The sequence below is a fragment of the Solenopsis invicta genome, chromosome 4, assembly GCF_016802725.1.
Source record: "Solenopsis invicta isolate M01_SB chromosome 4, UNIL_Sinv_3.0, whole genome shotgun sequence".
NCBI lineage: Eukaryota > Metazoa > Arthropoda > Insecta > Hymenoptera > Formicidae > Solenopsis > Solenopsis invicta.
Window position 1 is genome coordinate 22,518,353 of NC_052667.1, and position 17,292 is coordinate 22,535,644.

The 17,292-nt window shown below is 36.7% G+C and overlaps 1 protein-coding gene across 2 annotated transcripts in view; it reads right to left on the reverse strand.

Annotated features, from left to right (window-relative positions):
* The window catches only part of LOC105196122 (neurogenic locus notch homolog protein 1), a 28,482-nt gene that overhangs the window by 2,991 nt on the left and 8,199 nt on the right, over positions 1 to 17,292 (reverse strand). For both annotated transcript variants that reach the window (XM_026139549.2, XM_026139548.2), the window contains exons 2-7: positions 10,878 to 11,020; positions 5,030 to 5,463; positions 3,589 to 4,135; positions 3,237 to 3,480; positions 2,072 to 2,340; positions 100 to 1,893 (exon numbers count right to left, since the gene is read on the reverse strand). In XM_026139549.2, coding sequence (XP_025995334.2) covers positions 100 to 1,893; positions 2,072 to 2,340; positions 3,237 to 3,480; positions 3,589 to 4,135; positions 5,030 to 5,463; positions 10,878 to 10,980 — 3,391 coding nt within the window. In that variant the 5' untranslated portion in view covers positions 10,981 to 11,020. The remainder of the gene's footprint in view (positions 1 to 99; positions 1,894 to 2,071; positions 2,341 to 3,236; positions 3,481 to 3,588; positions 4,136 to 5,029; positions 5,464 to 10,877; positions 11,021 to 17,292) is intronic.

The window sequence follows — 17,292 nt, forward strand, 5'->3', positions numbered from 1 at the left end:
TATTATTTAATCTACAACCCCTACCTACAACAATAACAATTTAAATTTAACTGCGACCTCAATTTATCGAAGTTTTATTTCAGGAAATCTTCCACTTACGGCAAATGCTCGTCCCTTTCAAAAACGGCTCAGATCCGATCAGTTGATTGCCTGCTTCATCCACGCACCAACAAGTATCGCCCGCGCATTGCGTGGGCTCGAATCTACCCTGCGGATCGCATATTGTTGGTACGTGACCCTTGTCCTTCATCGCCTGACACCTGGTCCCGAGAATTTTCTCCATTCGCCGTTCATCCGTTTCCAAATTTAGTAGAGCGTCCTCCATGATCGCTTGAATTTCGTGATCTATCTCCTGCGATTCTGGTCTTCTGCCGCCTCGTCTAGCTTGCCGGAAGTTACACTTGGGCTCGGCGGATCGAGTGAGCGAGCCCTTAACCGGCTGGCCCTTACGATTCACGCACCAGCAGACACCGACGTGCTCCAGACACTGCACCGGTTCCCAAGTCCCGCTGTCGGGATTGCACTTGGGCAGGAATGTGGGCTGCTTGAGCCGCTGTGATCGCTTTAGGTTTTTCTCGCGCAGCCTCTCGCACTGCGATAGTACCGGACACACGGTATCGCACACCAATCGGCTGGAGAAGTCATTGTGGCCGAGAGTGCACTCGTGCTTGCGCCGACACTCGTTGCGCTCTGGATCGAAGAACCATCTTTCGGTCTCGTTGAAGCCGGCGCCTAAATTGCAGGGTACTCTTCGGGGCGGCTCGAAGCAGACCTCGCGCGGCTTCGGGCAACACACTGCGTACTCGTCCAACGGCGACAACTCGCACTTGTGCGTCGACGGGCAATGACGGCCGTGTGGACCGCAGGTGGCGACTGAGCCATTTTGATCAAGCAACGGCGTGCTGTTCGGGCCGCATGGGTTGTCCTTCTTCGGCAAACAGACTGGTACGGGTGGACACGGCGGCGCGCTACACGCGACCTCCACCATTCGACATGCTTCGTTCTCGCCGCGGCACGTCACGCTGCGACACGGATCGCGGCACGAGCACGTCGGGCAGCCGGTGTCCGCGTTCAACTCGAAACCGTCCGGACAGTTAAGCTTGCAGTCGATCTCCGGGCATCTCAAAGGCGTGTTACAACGCGGCACAATTCCTTCGAGTACTCGAGTACCCGCTGCCTCCTTGCCTTCCTCGTCCACGCACCAGCATATGCCGTTGTGACATTGTACCGGTTCAAATGCGCCGTTAGTGTCGCATCTAGGTATGTAGATCCTCCTTGCGGGCTCGCCTGATTCCCTGGCGGCATGTTCGGCGACCGCGCGAGCGTGCTGGCAAGCCGTAGCCATGACCGGAGCCACGCATTGCGTGCCGCAGCCAGTCGAACAACATTTATCACCGGATGAGCACTCCTGATCATTGCTGCATTGCAGCTCACAGCTCGACGAGCTCGGCACGAGGTATGGGCATTGGCCCGGCTTGGTGGTTAGGCATGCCGGCACCGCCGGACAATATTCGTTCGGACCGCAGTTCACATCGATCATCGTGCAGGTTTCGTGCGAGTCGCAGGTGACGTCGCGGCATGGCTCATGACAACGACACTGTTCGCAGCCGGCTGCATCCACTTCATAGCCGTACGGACAGATCAGATTGCAGTACAGACGTTTGCAGATCCGCGTGAGCTCCCTGATAGTTTCACAATCGGCCGAGGCGGTCGGCTCCAGTCCGGTCTTCAGGATCACTCCACGATGATTCACGCATTTGCAACTCGTAGTGTTGTGACATTGCAGAGACTTGTAACTGCCATCCTGCTCGCACTGAGGCGCCGAGATTGCCAGAGACATTCCTTCCCTCGTACCCTCCATGCGATCGTTGAAATCCCGCAGATATTCGCACACTAAAATTTTGCAAAAAAAATGTTTTCTTGTAAAAATCTTGGAAATCTTAATATTTTTATAATTCTAGCTTTTAAACATTTATTTCTAATCTAACTCTACATTTCTTTATGATTAAATATTATTTGACAATAATTGAATAATTAAATTATTATTTATTAGTTATTATGGAGGAATTACTTGTGGGTGCCTTTGCAGGGCTTGACGTCTCCATGCAGCACACCGACCGACCGGCTTCCAGTATCATTGTACACTTGTAGCCGTCGGGGCAAGTTTCATTAGTGGAACAAGTCGCGGCGTTTCCGTCTTGATCGATCAGAGGTGTACCAAAGATGCAGGGATTCTTATAGGTCTTCCTGGGTTTACATTCCGGTTTTGTAGGGCAGAGAAAATCGGGACAGCTGTTCTCCCGCTTTAGGACACATTCTTGTCCCTCGGGGCATGAAAACCTATAAAAACAATAGCTTGATTAAACGATATGAATCTGATAAATGCTTTATTATTAATCTCAACACAATTTTTTAACATTTATTTTATCATCCTTGTAAGTTTAATACTTTCTTTACTTCATAAATAAATAAATACTAATAAATAAAATTTAAATAAAAAAAACTATTATTCAAGTTCTTATTAAATTAATCAATTAAACAATAATTATTAAGGACTTAAGATCCTAGCCGGGATTAGATTCCAAATTAAAAGACAATCAACGTGTTCCTTGTGCCATCTAGAAAAACACTGGCTAATTGAGACGAATACTTTTTATACATTAGACTTCTAAAAAAAATACTTGCTGATTTATCATAGACGTTGGAAAGAAAAAAAGAATTTATAATTTTAAAATATTGTAGATTCGGTAAAAAGCATATTTACACAAAAATGCAATGTTTATGTCATGATATCATTTATCGTTACATCAATCGATACTGATGAAGATCAAATTAAATAGGTAGAAACATTTGTCATGTTGCAGAATCTTAATCAAAGTATTACTATACTTTGTAATTTTTATTATTATTTGCGAGTAAAGTCTATTGTTACTATGTACAATTGTTAGAAACAAGAACTAGCTAGGCTTTTGAGTCCGTAATAATATTTGTTTAATTGACTAATAAATAAAATATACTGATAAATGAATGTATATGTATATATACTTTTTTATAAATTTAATTAATAAATATACATAAATTCATTAATAAATAAATTGATGTACATATTTATTAAAATTTATTAGTAAATTTATTTTACATATATATTATATTTATCAGCAAATAAAAAAATAACAAATAAAAATTTATAATTTACTAACTTTGTTTCGCAAATACGGCTAATTACTAATGCTTACCCCTCGCACGGATCGTCGCACTCGCAAGTCGGGCAACCGGAAGCGTCCGTTTTGAAGCCGTACTGACAGACCTGGGCACACTGCTGAGACGTGCAAGACGCCGGAAGCGAGCGTGCCTTGCTTATCGATCTGCAATCAATCTTCTCGGCGGGACCCATGGAGCCGGATATCTTTCTACCATCGTTATTCACGCACCAGCAAACAAGGCCGTTTCTTGAGCACTGCCTCGTCTCAAAACCTCCATCTGCACAATTATCTTGCATTTTAGAAGCTTTACTCGGCGCGTCGCTACAGAGAGAAACAAAGGATCGCGATGACTCGCACGATTGATCCTCAATAGTTTATTCTTTACCTTCCATGCACTGCGGAATGTAACCACGACCCTGGCGCTCGGAGACACTGAGTATCTCGGCGAGCATGCGATCACGATGGCACGCGCTGAGGTCCTGGGGTATCGTGCACACGTTACCGCCACAATTCTTATTGCTGCAGCACTTTTGTGGCCCGGGACACTCGAGGTCGTAACGACAGGTGGGCCCGCACGTCGTCGACTCCTCCGCGGGACATGTGCCGGGTCGCTGTAACTTCACGTTGGATGGACAGCAGACCCCGTATTCTTGCTTGGGCTCCACCAGGCAGCTATACATCGGCGGACAAGTCGGTTTACCTGGCGTATCACCGCAGAGGAATGGTCGCGGCGAATCGGTGATCTGCAAGGGTTCGCCTGCCGGACAGATTGTTGATAAGGATCTGGTCTTCCGACAGCTGGGTACCGGAGGACACGGCTCCCGAAAACAACTCACGGCGATTAGCTCGCATGTCTGTCCGGCTCCCGGACAGGTAACGCCACGACAGGGATCTCTGCACTCGCATTTCGGACAACCGGTGACGTCATTAATCTGTGGAGAACGTTGAATCTTTCAATAATAGAACTCAAAGAGGTTTTAAAAATTTTTTATTTAAGAAAAAAGTAAACAAGTTCAAGTTTACGTGTTTTACAAGTGATTAAAACTAAAAATTAATTAAGTTAACAGTTATTAATTTTTTAAATTTATTGTTCTTATTTAATTGGTTTCTACTCAATCATGTTTTTATTTATAGTGTGGCGATTGCTTCGCCATATACCTTGGCGATTGCTTCGCCTAACAAAAATTAACGAGCATAGTTAAGAAAACAGAAAGGCGTTATTAGTTAGAGTTGAGTATTAAGGAAACATATATGATACACAACAAGAATACATATACAATAAATAGAGGTTTAAGTAGGATGATAAATAAGCAGCAGCTAACTCGGTACAGAGTAACAAATTAAAAATTTCCAGTTGGACACAAAGTTCTCTCGGTTATACCGAGGAGCTATAAGACGCGCGAAGAAGAGAAGACTCTCTCTCATCAAGTCGCCGCAGCTCAGTATAGACGCGTAGCATTGTAACTCGGGCACTTGGACTGTCTCGTATTAAACCGACATAAAGACAACTCGCTCTCTCAATTTATTTTGAACCGACACGATCACGATAAATCCCAAAACAGCCGTACTTTCCAAGCGTTAAAAGTTAAATGTCAGAAATCGAAATTATAATGTACACACAGTGACTCACGTGATTAATCAATCATTTCAACAATTATGAAAAGAAGTTTAAGAATATATCATTTTCAAAATGTGGATGACAAAAAGTGAAGAGATGTACCTCGGCATAAAAAGCATGTAATTCTTCTCGGCCATTTTCAATGCCGATAGCTTTAAATTTACGTTGAATATGTGAAATATAAAGTGGACTTATATAGTGAATATACTTCGAATCCCAAGGGGCAGAGCATCCGACAGCTGTGAGCCGGGCAGTTGCGGGGCTTGTCGCAGTCGATGTCGTCCTTGGCGGGTGCCCTGGTGCCGGGTATCTCGGTGCCGATCTCGTCGACGCACCAGCAGCTGCTGCCGTGCGGCTCGCACTGTATTCTCTCGAACTCTCCGGTCACGTTGTCGCATCGTGGCATGAACTGCGAGGGGCCGCGGGCGCCGAGGGCCCGCGACCTCCTCACAGCCGCCAACGCCAGCTGCTCGCATCCGGTCAGCTCGCCCGCGACGCAGCGAAGACCGCACGCGGTCTTGCAGCAACGTTCCTCCGGTGTGCCTTGGCATTGGTAGTCATTCTCACAGGCCGGCGCTCTCGACGGGCACACGTTCTGTTCGACGAGGGCTGGACATCGACCGGCGACTTTCAGCAAAGGCTCTGCAAATCGTGTCATTCGTAAATTCGAAAATACAACTTCGATTTTTTTTTGGGTGGACAGATTTAGCGCGAAAAATTGGAAAACAATTTTATAATTTACAAAATCTATTTTGGATATGATCTCCTACTTAAAGAATATTTTAATATTATGTATTTAATTAAGTTTAATATTAATCGATTGATTTTTTTATTGTTGGTGTAATACTGATAATTGTAAATTTATTTCACTTATGCATTAATATTTTTTAATGACTCATTGTTCATGAGTCATTAAAGAATGTTAATGCAAAAGTGAAACGAGGAGACTAGTAGAAATTTCTAACGTGTTTGATGATGTTGTAAGCTGGATCTTTCTTTCCTCCCATCTGAGATCATTGCACCAGTCATTGGACAATCACCAGTAAATGACTGTTCAAAAAAGTATTTAAATAGTATTACTTTTCGGTTATTAACACTAAAAGTATTAAAATACTTTTGATACTAAAATACTAATACTTCGAAATAATAAATTGCAAATTAATTGATATGTTTTAGATTTAATTTTTACAAAGAATTCAGTACAATATTATTTTTTTATTTCAAAATGTAATTAATTATTTTTACAAGGAACTTATTTGAAACGGACTAAATATTGTAAGCAGGGGTTTTTATATTTTCGCTGAAGAAAGGACCGAAACATACAAATATATGCAGCTGAAATTATTAGAAAAGTTAAAGAGTACAAGTTTCAAGAGGCGTTCCATTTGATTCTCAATTACCAATTACTGTTAGCTCATATTTGCAAGTTATTTTAATTTATTCATTGACTGGTGCAACGATGGTGCTTACTCTAATAAATTTTGAATTTCGATCTCTTGGGTCGCAGTACCATAGTTGAAATCCGAAAAGGGGGGACTCAGTATGCTTTGTGCTTCTGATATTCCTATGGTATAGACAGCAGAAAAGTTTTTTAAATTTATATTCGCGGATATAAAATTCAAAAAGTAGCGTTTTGTGAGAAATCTCAAGAACCCTAGAAATTTTTAATTAAAAAAAAATAAAAACTATTTAATTTACTCGCTGAGAAAATGAATTAGTTAAAGACAAGAGTTTCGATCGAAAGAAGAACGAACACCATATACACCAGGCACCGCATTGCGAGTCCGGATTTAAGCTGGAGACTAATGAGTTACATTAAGAAGCGCTTTAATAAATTATCGAGAAATAAGGTGCTTTCTCGGATGAGAAGCCAGGAGGCGGTGTTTTTGAGCACGCTCGGGCTAAAGTGTAGCACAACGACGATGATAATAATAATAAAAATAGCTGGAGTCGACGGCTAACGGTTCCTCGGCATCCTACTGCCACACTTACTATACTTACCTAACGTGCTATGAGAGCGTTTCAAGGCGACATCGTAATAGCAAATGCCTTTGAGCACTCAAAAAAAAAATGGAATGAACAAACGGAAAAAATAATTATCGGTACGAAAAAATACCAATACAAATATATGAAAACCGTTAAAAAATTTTTTTAAAGTTGGTAAAAACGGTACAGGAAAAAAAGAGTTTAGTAATAATAATTAAGCCTCGATCAATAGTTTCAATCAAACGTTTGATTAATATAATTAAACATTTAACAGTAACCAAACATAATAATAGTAATCAATAGGTTACTAAATAGTTATTACATATTATTAAACATTTGGTAATATCGACTAAACATAATTGAAACTATTTCACCAAAACTTAACAATTATTTAAACTTGATTATTATTAAAAATCTTTTTTCAATAACAATTGATCGGTTTTTATTAATCGTTTTAAGGATGTATGAGTCATATCTCAAAACATTACCAAAAATATAAAAATTTCATAGAATATTCTAGTATTACGTTTGAGTGCCTGTGTAAAATTTAAGCACAATTCATTTATTGATTTGAAAGTTATTTAATTTTTTGTTTACTCTTGATCGCATTTTACAGTACTTATTTGCAAATTTGATGGAGAAGTAGCATTACCAGTAAATCAAAATTTTTACACATATTAATAAAACTCTAATAAATATTTGTGCAAAAATTCATTTAAATCCTTATTTGTTTAAAAGTTATTGTTTTAAAACTGCAACAAAATATAGTAATTCTCGTTGCAAAAATCATTGTGAATCGAATGTTTCATTGTTTTCTTTTTAGGTGATAGTTTCAGAGTCAAAATTCGGACATTTACAATCAAAATTTTTTGTTATTAATTAAGAAAAAAAAAGAATCTAGAGAAGTTTTCAGTTAAAAAATTTCGATACCTTTAAGTTCCTATTGTATAGCTAAAACATCCTTAATCTGTCTAAAAAAATTAACATATACATTGACAACTGATAAGAATGAAAAAAATGTGTGAATAAATCTTTTCAACTCGAAGAATTAAGCTCTCATGCAAATTTATGCATGACGCGATGGGAATTCGCCGCGTGCGCGTTCCGTTACATGACACATATTAATACGCGGAACGGTGATGCACGTTCGTGTGACAAATGAAGAAAGTGTCCGGCTCAGACGGGCGTACGCGAAAAGAAAATCCCCCCGATATTCCGTTTAGATGTCCTTTAGCGAAAGTCTCCGGAGTACGATGTACAAATACGTTTCGCATTGTCCTATTAATCGTCTCTAGCATTTTTGGAGGTACATTTTCGCGCCGTACAAAGTTTCGTAAGAACCCAGGTGAAATTTGGGTGGCTTTCGCCACGCGTCCAATTACCCAAATTTCCGATCCGCTGCTCGCGGAATTTCATCATCTCTCTATCCAAACAAATCATTACAGTCGTGATGTAGAATGTAAAATAACATTCTATTAGATATATAATAACTTATACAATTTTATATATACAGGAAGTTTTTTGTAACTCGATCACTAGAATATTTCTGTTTGTAATGATACAAAAAAATATTACAGAGGAAAATTGTTCGTTTTGATAGGGCATATATTATGATAGCCAACATTTTTTCATACTAATTAATTTATGAGATTCTGATTATCAACATTTTTTAAAATGAGATAGTATATTTTCATAAATGTAGTATAATAATATATTACAGTTTACAAAAAAATTCTTTTTATGTAGAATAAATATGGTGATCAAAAATAATCTAAAACTATAAAAAAAAAAATTACATGTAAAAATGAAAATGTGCCACTCTATTTAAAAAGTATTGATGATATTTAAATGATCGAGTTACTCTCTGTATACATAAAACAAAAGAGATTTTTGAGGATATAGGCGGCTCAGCAATATGTTACATAGTAAATCCATTTGTATGCTTATTGCAAAGTAGAATAAAGAACGACGCATTTTTTGACATATACGCATGAATAATAATAAATACAATATATAAATTTTTATATATGGATATATTTTGCAATAAGCATACAAATGGATTTAATATGTAACATACTGCTGAGCCACCTATATTCTCGATACAAATCCCTTTCAAAAGAGAGAAGAAAAAGGGAGGCAAAGAGGAAGAACGCAAAAAAGAATGAAAGGTGATAAAGAAGGAAAGGCAAGGCAAGGGAAGAGATGAAGGGATAGGCTTTAAATAGCGTGGGAGAAATTCAATCTGTTATTGGCATGCAAATCGAGTTGTCCTCGATATTTATTGAGACGACATGCATCCTGCTGTAACACATTGGGATGGGAATCGATTGCCGGAATACGAAATCGCACGGGAAGTTTCTAACCAGCAATATCACATTATATCGGATGTATGCATACATCGCATTGCCGATCGTCCACGTCATGTACATTAATGATTGAGAAACGCGTGCAATTCACGCATGCGATCACTCGACTGCACGACGTGAAATCCATGTACGATTATCGTGCATTACAACCAATTTAGTTCTATCGAGCTTAGATTCCGAAACTAACGCGCGAAAATGATCTCTACATCTCTATTCGTTTATATAGTGAAATCGCTACGCGTCTTATCACGGAGAATTAAACTCATTTGAAAATTTTCAATATTTGATTATTGTTGCCAATAGATTGGTTATTAATCGATAATCCTCTTAAGGTAATCTGTACACCCAGAGAAAAATGATGTTTCAATTGAAATCTCTCTACTTTATTCAATTGAAATCGTTTCTTTAAATCAACTTCAATTTTTTTAAGTTGAAGTAAAGATATTTTTGCAAAACATAAAAATTTATTTTATTTCAAGAAATAACATTATTAGTTTTCTTTAAAAGTTAATAGATCATTTGTTCAAATTATTTGTTTAACTTAAATAATTATTTAATTCCAAAAAAAGTACTGACAAAAATGTAAGAAATAATTTAGTTGTTCTGGTTCTAAAAATGTATTTCTTTCCAAAAAAAGGTTTACGTTGCACAACCAAACTATTAATTTAATTCTAATAAAAGGAACAATAAAAAATTTTTTTTAATTTAAAGAAATTTCTGTGGATGCATATTAACTTGATAAAAAGAAAAAAAAAGGGAAAAAGGAGAAATGATGGGAACGTTTGTTTTCCTTTCTCGATCTTTGATCTTGTCTTTAGCATATAGATATTGGCTGTTAAAACTGATTGATTCGCTAAATTAAAAAATATAGAAACAGCCACAAAGACACTAAATTAAAAAGAATTGACTGAAGTGATATCCGATATTACGGAACTGAAACATGTGATGAGAATATCAATTTACTTTTAAAGAATATTCTCTCGTAATTGTTTTATCAATCTGTTTTTCGATATGCTGGGTTTGCGTGCACGTTGGACAGAAATAAGCCGATTAAGGATGTATCAGACATATGGGCCTTATAAAGTATTATAAATAAAATTTGGAAATGTATTAATATTAACACTTCAAATAAACTATGTGCAAATAAAAGTTGTGCAAATAAGATTATATTGTTATATAATAATGTTGTATATTTTTATTTAGTCCATTTGTTATTAAAATTAAATTACTTTATATTAAAAAATATTTAAAAAAATCTCAATTTTTTCACGTAAATACTTATTCAAGATAATTTATACAAAGTTTTATTGTGATTTTGTCTGTTTAATAATTTTTTAAATAAATTCTTGTTTATATTTTTTACAAAATTGTGTTTTGCATCGCAATGAAACTTAACATAAATCATCTTGAATATTTAAAGTACTTACCATAAATAAAAAAAAAATCAAATTTTTTCACTATTTCTTATTTCAAATATAATTTTTATTATATTTATATTCATTAGAGCACATGTCCATTTCTGAATAACTTTTTATACAGGTAGAAAATCGTCGTCAATTTTTTCCACTACTTTCAAATGCAATATAAAATAATTTGTAACTTTTTCATAATTTTCTTAATGTTTGCAGAAATGTCCTATACATTCTTAACAAGAAGCAAGTAATGAAACGCTAAAATAAGAAAATAAAAGAACAGAAGACGTACCAGCGGTGGTCGATGTCGACAGCGAGAGGACGAGCAGCAGACAAATCGACGACACCCACACAACGGCGCAGGCAAGCCCACCGTTGCAGAAATCACGGCGCATCCTCAGCGCATCAAGTAATTTTTGAGCCGGCCGCTATTATCTGGAACAGTCACAATTGCGTCTTGATTAAAACACGACCCCGCCCCGGCCGTCGCGATAATCGGATGGGAATGCTAATTACGGGAGCTCTACGGGGGCCGTGCTCGTCGCGCACAATCATCGCCCTTCCCTCGAAAACGAGAGCGGAATGGAAACTCCGGCCCTTATTCGCTTTAACGCGAACGCACTCTTAATAAATCAACGGCGAGAGGTCCGTTGACTTTTCTTTCAAGTGCACCATCTCCGTGGAAATATCATTGCCCACCGTTAGAATTCCCGCGCTCCTTTTTCGTTACAGTCACCGTGAGTCAGAGTCCTCCCCTTTAAGGCCGGGGAAATAACAATGGAAGTTATGTCTCCTTATTCGTTATGCCGCGGGGAATATTCTAATGTGCTCTCTCCTACGTTATTCATGAGCCGAAGTCGACTTCAGAATCTACGAATTGTCGGACCGTTTTTCGTTTCTTTTTACTCGCCTTCTTTGCTTCTTCGCTCGTCTCGTCATAAGCCCCTGTGACATATCGTTTTTTTTTTCCCCCCATCGCGGCGATAATCCGGCCGCGCCCGTTTCGAAGTTGTTCCTCCGGCGGCTCGTAATTAAAAAACAAAAGTAAAAGATGAATCCGTAGCGACCGTCTCTCGCCTATCGTTAGCGCAATTGCATTTCTGATGTCAATATATTGATTGATTGTGATGTATTGATCGTAATGTCGCTGCCACTGCTGTGTACAGAAATGGAAATACATCATTGTCATCAATATATTTGATCGCCGTTATTACATCGTTAATATTAGCATACGCAAACTAATATTAAGCCAAGAATTAGATATTTTAGAAAATGTAATTTAATGAAAAAAAAATAAAATTTTAATGAATTATATGTTCTCTGGGAAAAACGCTTGGCATAATTGATACAGATGAAAAATGTTTATTTATATCTATAAATAAACATTTTAATTCAAGTTTATTTGTAATATTAATTGTCTCGATAAGACAACATTCATTAAATTATATGACAAAATCTTACATAAAAATATATTCATAAAAATATTTTTGTAAACATATCTATAATTGCAAATTATAATTTATAGATGTAGAAGTATTGATCTTTTATCAAATATTAATTAAAATTAAATTTAGAAAGAAACTGTTTAACAATTAAAAAAAACATTTGAGCTGTATTATGTATAAAATATTTAGAAATATAATTAATATACATGTTTACAAAAATACATAATTATTCCTAAATTACAATGTAGTATTCCAGCAGCATAAAATATTACATATTCAGCATGATAACATTTTAAATAAAAAATTTAACGGTTTTTAAAATAATTGTAAAGCATTTATAGATTTCAAACTTAGATTTGTCTAATCTTGGAAAATATTATTTAGAAATTTAATTTCGACAAAATTTCCGCTCTATGACGTATCATTTTAATGTAATACTGCAAAGTTCTTGTGATGCCATTGTGCAACATTCGCACAATGTGCCTATCGGGGTATATTTAAAGATTACAATTAAATCTTAATATTATAATAAAAAAGCACATTTGAGATTAATAATGAGTTTTTATGCAATTGTCCGGATATAATAGATCTGAACACTAGAGTGTTTACCTTACGCGAGTGAATATTTGAGTCATTATTTTCGATCTCTATGCTCTATAATGCAAAGAAGCCTATCTCTCCCCTCGCGGGACCATCTTTAATGCACCGTACTTCGTGATTTATATGGCGATAGCTGGCAAGGCTGCTCGACGGTGAAATTACCGGCGCGTTGCGGCGGTTACATCCTCTGGGAAGTCCCTCGAATTTAGGGTGTAGCCAGAGGAGACATGAATAATGCAACGATAGCGGGGGGCATGGCAGTAATGCCATGCCACTTCTTGGTGCATGATGGCAATTACATGGAGCAATCGCGTCGAGATTATACGAGATTAGTCATTAGTCTGCTGTTGATCGTAGACGGAGACGCGATTTCAACGCGTTTTACGATGAATGCGCTTGACGAACGCAAGATGCTTCACTTTGCCGGAAGTCCCGACATTCCTGGAATTACCGAACTTTCATTTTATGAATCATTCGTATAACTAAGATGTTGAAGGTACAAGCCGAATCATTTTTATTTCTGCTCGACACAGTTCTTTGACATTTCTTACGCGGCCATGCAGAATATATAGAGTTAAAAACGTAGTGGTTGAAGACGGAGGATTCTTATCCTTCATAAAAATATGCCAGTTATATTCGAATCGACCTAAATAAGAGAACAAACTCGATTGTGCTCTCGATTGAGAAAGCTTTCGCCAACGTTTATTCGCGCTTTATTTAAAGCACACAGATCGTTGATTATTCGTGACGGTAAAAATAAAGGTGATAGGTAAATAGAAATTGAAAGGTGAATTTGACTGAAATAAATGTATATTTATAAAGTACAACATTTGTAACAACAAGGTATAATTTAATTGCATTTAAAATGCAATAAATGTAATAGTAGCCCACCTTTTTAAAATATCAAGAGAGTAGAATAAAGATTAATCTTCTGAACCATAAAATTAGTTTCATTCGAACCTTTAGAAAGCACGTTAAATCGCTGTCGTACTCGTATTGAATCTTTCATTCACAGCTATTGTACTTTCTGATAATAAGAGTAAATGGAGGAAGTCGGTCCTTAGTCAGGTAGCTAATTGTCAGTCTTTTCGTAACATAAAACCATTTTATCGTACTTGTGTATTCGAATAAAGATTACGCAAGAGTGGGCAGCATTTGAAATATATGTATTTGAAATAGGTATTTAAATACATGTTGTATTTTAATACTTTTCTGATAGTATATATTTTGTATTTTGAATTATATTCAATACATTTAAAAATCCACAAACTCAATTCCAATGAAGAGGAAGATTAGCTTGCTTATCTTGAATAACAATGTAATTGATCAATATGAATCCTGCTCTAAACTGCAGCTGATATAATTTTTCAATAATAAAAACAAAAGCATAACAAGTTTAGATAACTAGATGTAAAAAAAAGCATTTATTCGTTGCAACATATTTTTGTGTTCGTTTAATCTAGTGGAGAAATTATTTTCATTTGTCACTGTTTATTAGCTCTCCAGCGCATAATTCTGTTTCAGATCATTTTTTGAGATATTATTGTTTTTAAAAAGCAATAACAAAAATAGTAAATTAAATAACTTATAATATATGTACATGTTATATAGTTTCCAAGTTTAATTTTGAAATTAGTCAAAATGTAATCAATGTAAACCAAAGTTTCCGCGAGAACAATTAAGAATACATAAAAAAATTAATAAAGTTAGATAATTTTAAATAAAATTGGAAACAGCACTATTTTGTATTTGAAAAAGTATTTTCCATTTAAATACAATTTGTACTGTATTTTTTCCACTCCTGGGATTACGATATAACAATATTATGTACAGAACGTGACGTGAGATAAATCTGAAATATTATCGGAATGGAATGTAGTAAGTCGAGTAGAATAATTATTACTGAATCAAGCAATATATCGAATAGGCTAATAAACGAACTGTATTACGCTCCGAAGCACACTAAAGCGCGTTCTCCATGCTTTTATATCAGCATCAGTTATCGACTCTCATCTCCAGCATCGAGTTTCTACTCGATCGGTGATGTTTCCCTTAACATGCACACACACGAGCGACTGCGTGCGTCTACTCTCTCACGGTTGCTTCACCGGATGTGGGTCACTCACGTCGTCATCGGTGTCTTCCTTCCGGATCTTAGCCTTTAACTTTCTATTGTCGCGGCACGTCGTCGTATGGATTCCCGAACGCGTCATCATCGGTACACTTTCGTGAGAAAAAAAGGAGACGAGAAAAAGGAAGCCACTCATGAGAGAAGGCAGGTGGAGGATCCCTTCCAAGGAAAGAATCTCGCCGGCACGGCGTCGGTTGCCGGAATCGTGTGAATGAGAAAAGAAGTCGGAGTCGCGCCGGACGCTGAAGGAGTTGGGACGCGCCGACCGGCCGGCACGAAAAGAAGAGCAACAGGACATCCTATCTCCTTTACATTCTTCGCGGACAATAAGTGGCACCGGTCATGTAATAAACGTCACGATGCGGTTTCAGCGATGACAAAATGTTAGGAAAACAACTGCTACTCGCACGACGACGCGACGACGCCCGTGTGACTTTATTATTAAATGCGAACGTTTTATTAGTGAGATGCACCGGATGCACTTCTCAACGAGTTCCGGCAGGATGCCTTCTCAAATATGCAAAATTCAAGAAGTTGAAGCACTTCATTATTAAGAATTTAAAATTCAATATTGATTTCTTCGCGCGATTAACTTCTGACCTATTCTAATTCAGCATCAATCTTACCGAATCAATATTAATATCCAACAACTATTGAATGTGGTACGAATTAAATATCAGAGACCAGAGTTCAGCATTTTACATCAGTACACACAAAACTTCGGAGAGACTTTAATTATCGAAGCGTTTTAATTTTTCCAAAAGATTTGTTACATCGTAAGTGAGATATATTATCTTCGATAAGTATCTTTCATTATAGCTGCGATTTTACTTGAACAATAATAGTTTTGACGTTTCGCGCTGGAAATTGCGCACTCAAACGCAAAGTGCACTTGGCTAATGGCTGCATAGCGGCACAGAAACAGTTACGCGCGAAAGTTATCTCAAGCTTCCTTTGTTTAATGACATCGGCGCTGTTCTTAGATTCCATTGAAGCGTGTCGTGTATATGTGTACGTATGTGCAATTTATAGAAATTATTGTATATTTCGCAATAAATGCTACAATATTTTTATTCAAATTATTACTGCATTATTTTTAGGAAATCAGACAATTTATTAGAAAATTTTTCTTTATTGAATAGATATATCGTTTTTTTTTTTATTCTTATTTTTCACTTTCTTTTGAACGTATATATTTCCTCAGAATTACGTTATATATTTTTTTAATTTTTAATAAATATAATTATAATATAATATTTACTTTATCTTGAAGGAATTTCGTTAATCCAAGTAATACATGCTGGTTTATATACATTTCCCAAACGGTTATTAAACATTAGATGTGATTTAAGAAACGTACATAAAATGTACAGGAACCAACACGTGCTGCCTGGGGAATAACATGTGTTTCTCTGTTCTACTCATCTTTCTTCTTTTTTTGTGCTAAACTCTATATATCCCTGAAAATATTATACATTTATTCGTTGGTTTTATCTGAAACGTGCCTCGAAAACCTTTGCAATATTCACGTCTACAAATGGGAAGGTAGAGTCGTGGCTTTCTCAAACTTCGCGACTTGGGTCACGAAATCCTAAGCGGTATCCCCTGTAAATAGAATTTACTCACCAAAACAGCTTAGTTTATGATTACATCCCGCTAAAATATTTAATTGGTACGCAAAAATACCGGGAATATAAAACGAAACGTGCGCCTGTTTCACCGGTATTCTGTCCCTTCTGTGATCCCTAAAGTTCGAATATTTATGGCGCATACCACGGACCGGAGACGGGTCTCTCGTTCGTAATTGTCAGAATCCGGGCGGAGGCACGTCAAATCTTGAACGAAATGAATATGTGAAAGGACGTACATCGCATACTTAATAAGAGGGAGGATTTGGCCGATAGCGCTTTGGAATTGCGTGCGCGATTCATCGTTTTTAATTGCACAGTAGGTATTCGTATCTGAAAATCGCATGCGTTAAATCTTGCAGCAGTTAAAATGGCAGCCCAGTGAACCTAGTTTGTAATTTTCTAACGCGTGCGTTATTAATAATACGCGTATATAATATAAATTCGTTTTATCGTAACGCGTTAATCAAGTTCGTGTTATGCAAGTGTTAAGCTTGCGCTGTACTTTTTGTCACTAAAAATCTATATTTCATATAGCATCGTAACATCGATTTTTTAACGATATTTTATACATAAAATTATTTATCTGCGTAAAATAAAATAAAATCACGTCAGTGGTTGAAGTTATACGAATAAAAATATTTTTTATTACAAATATTATTTTACAATTTGATGTAAAATGAGATTGCCAATTCAGATTTACAATTTTTCTTTCTAGATAATCAATATGTAGCAATAAAAAATTCAATTCATAAATTTCTATTAAAAGATAATATTTGAAAAAAATGCTTGCTACACTAATGGATGTGGATAGAAAAAGATTATATTGTGCGTAAGCCCTTTACCATCTTGCTACTAAATGGATAATTTTAGTATTGATTCTCCTACTTGCATGAAGATCTA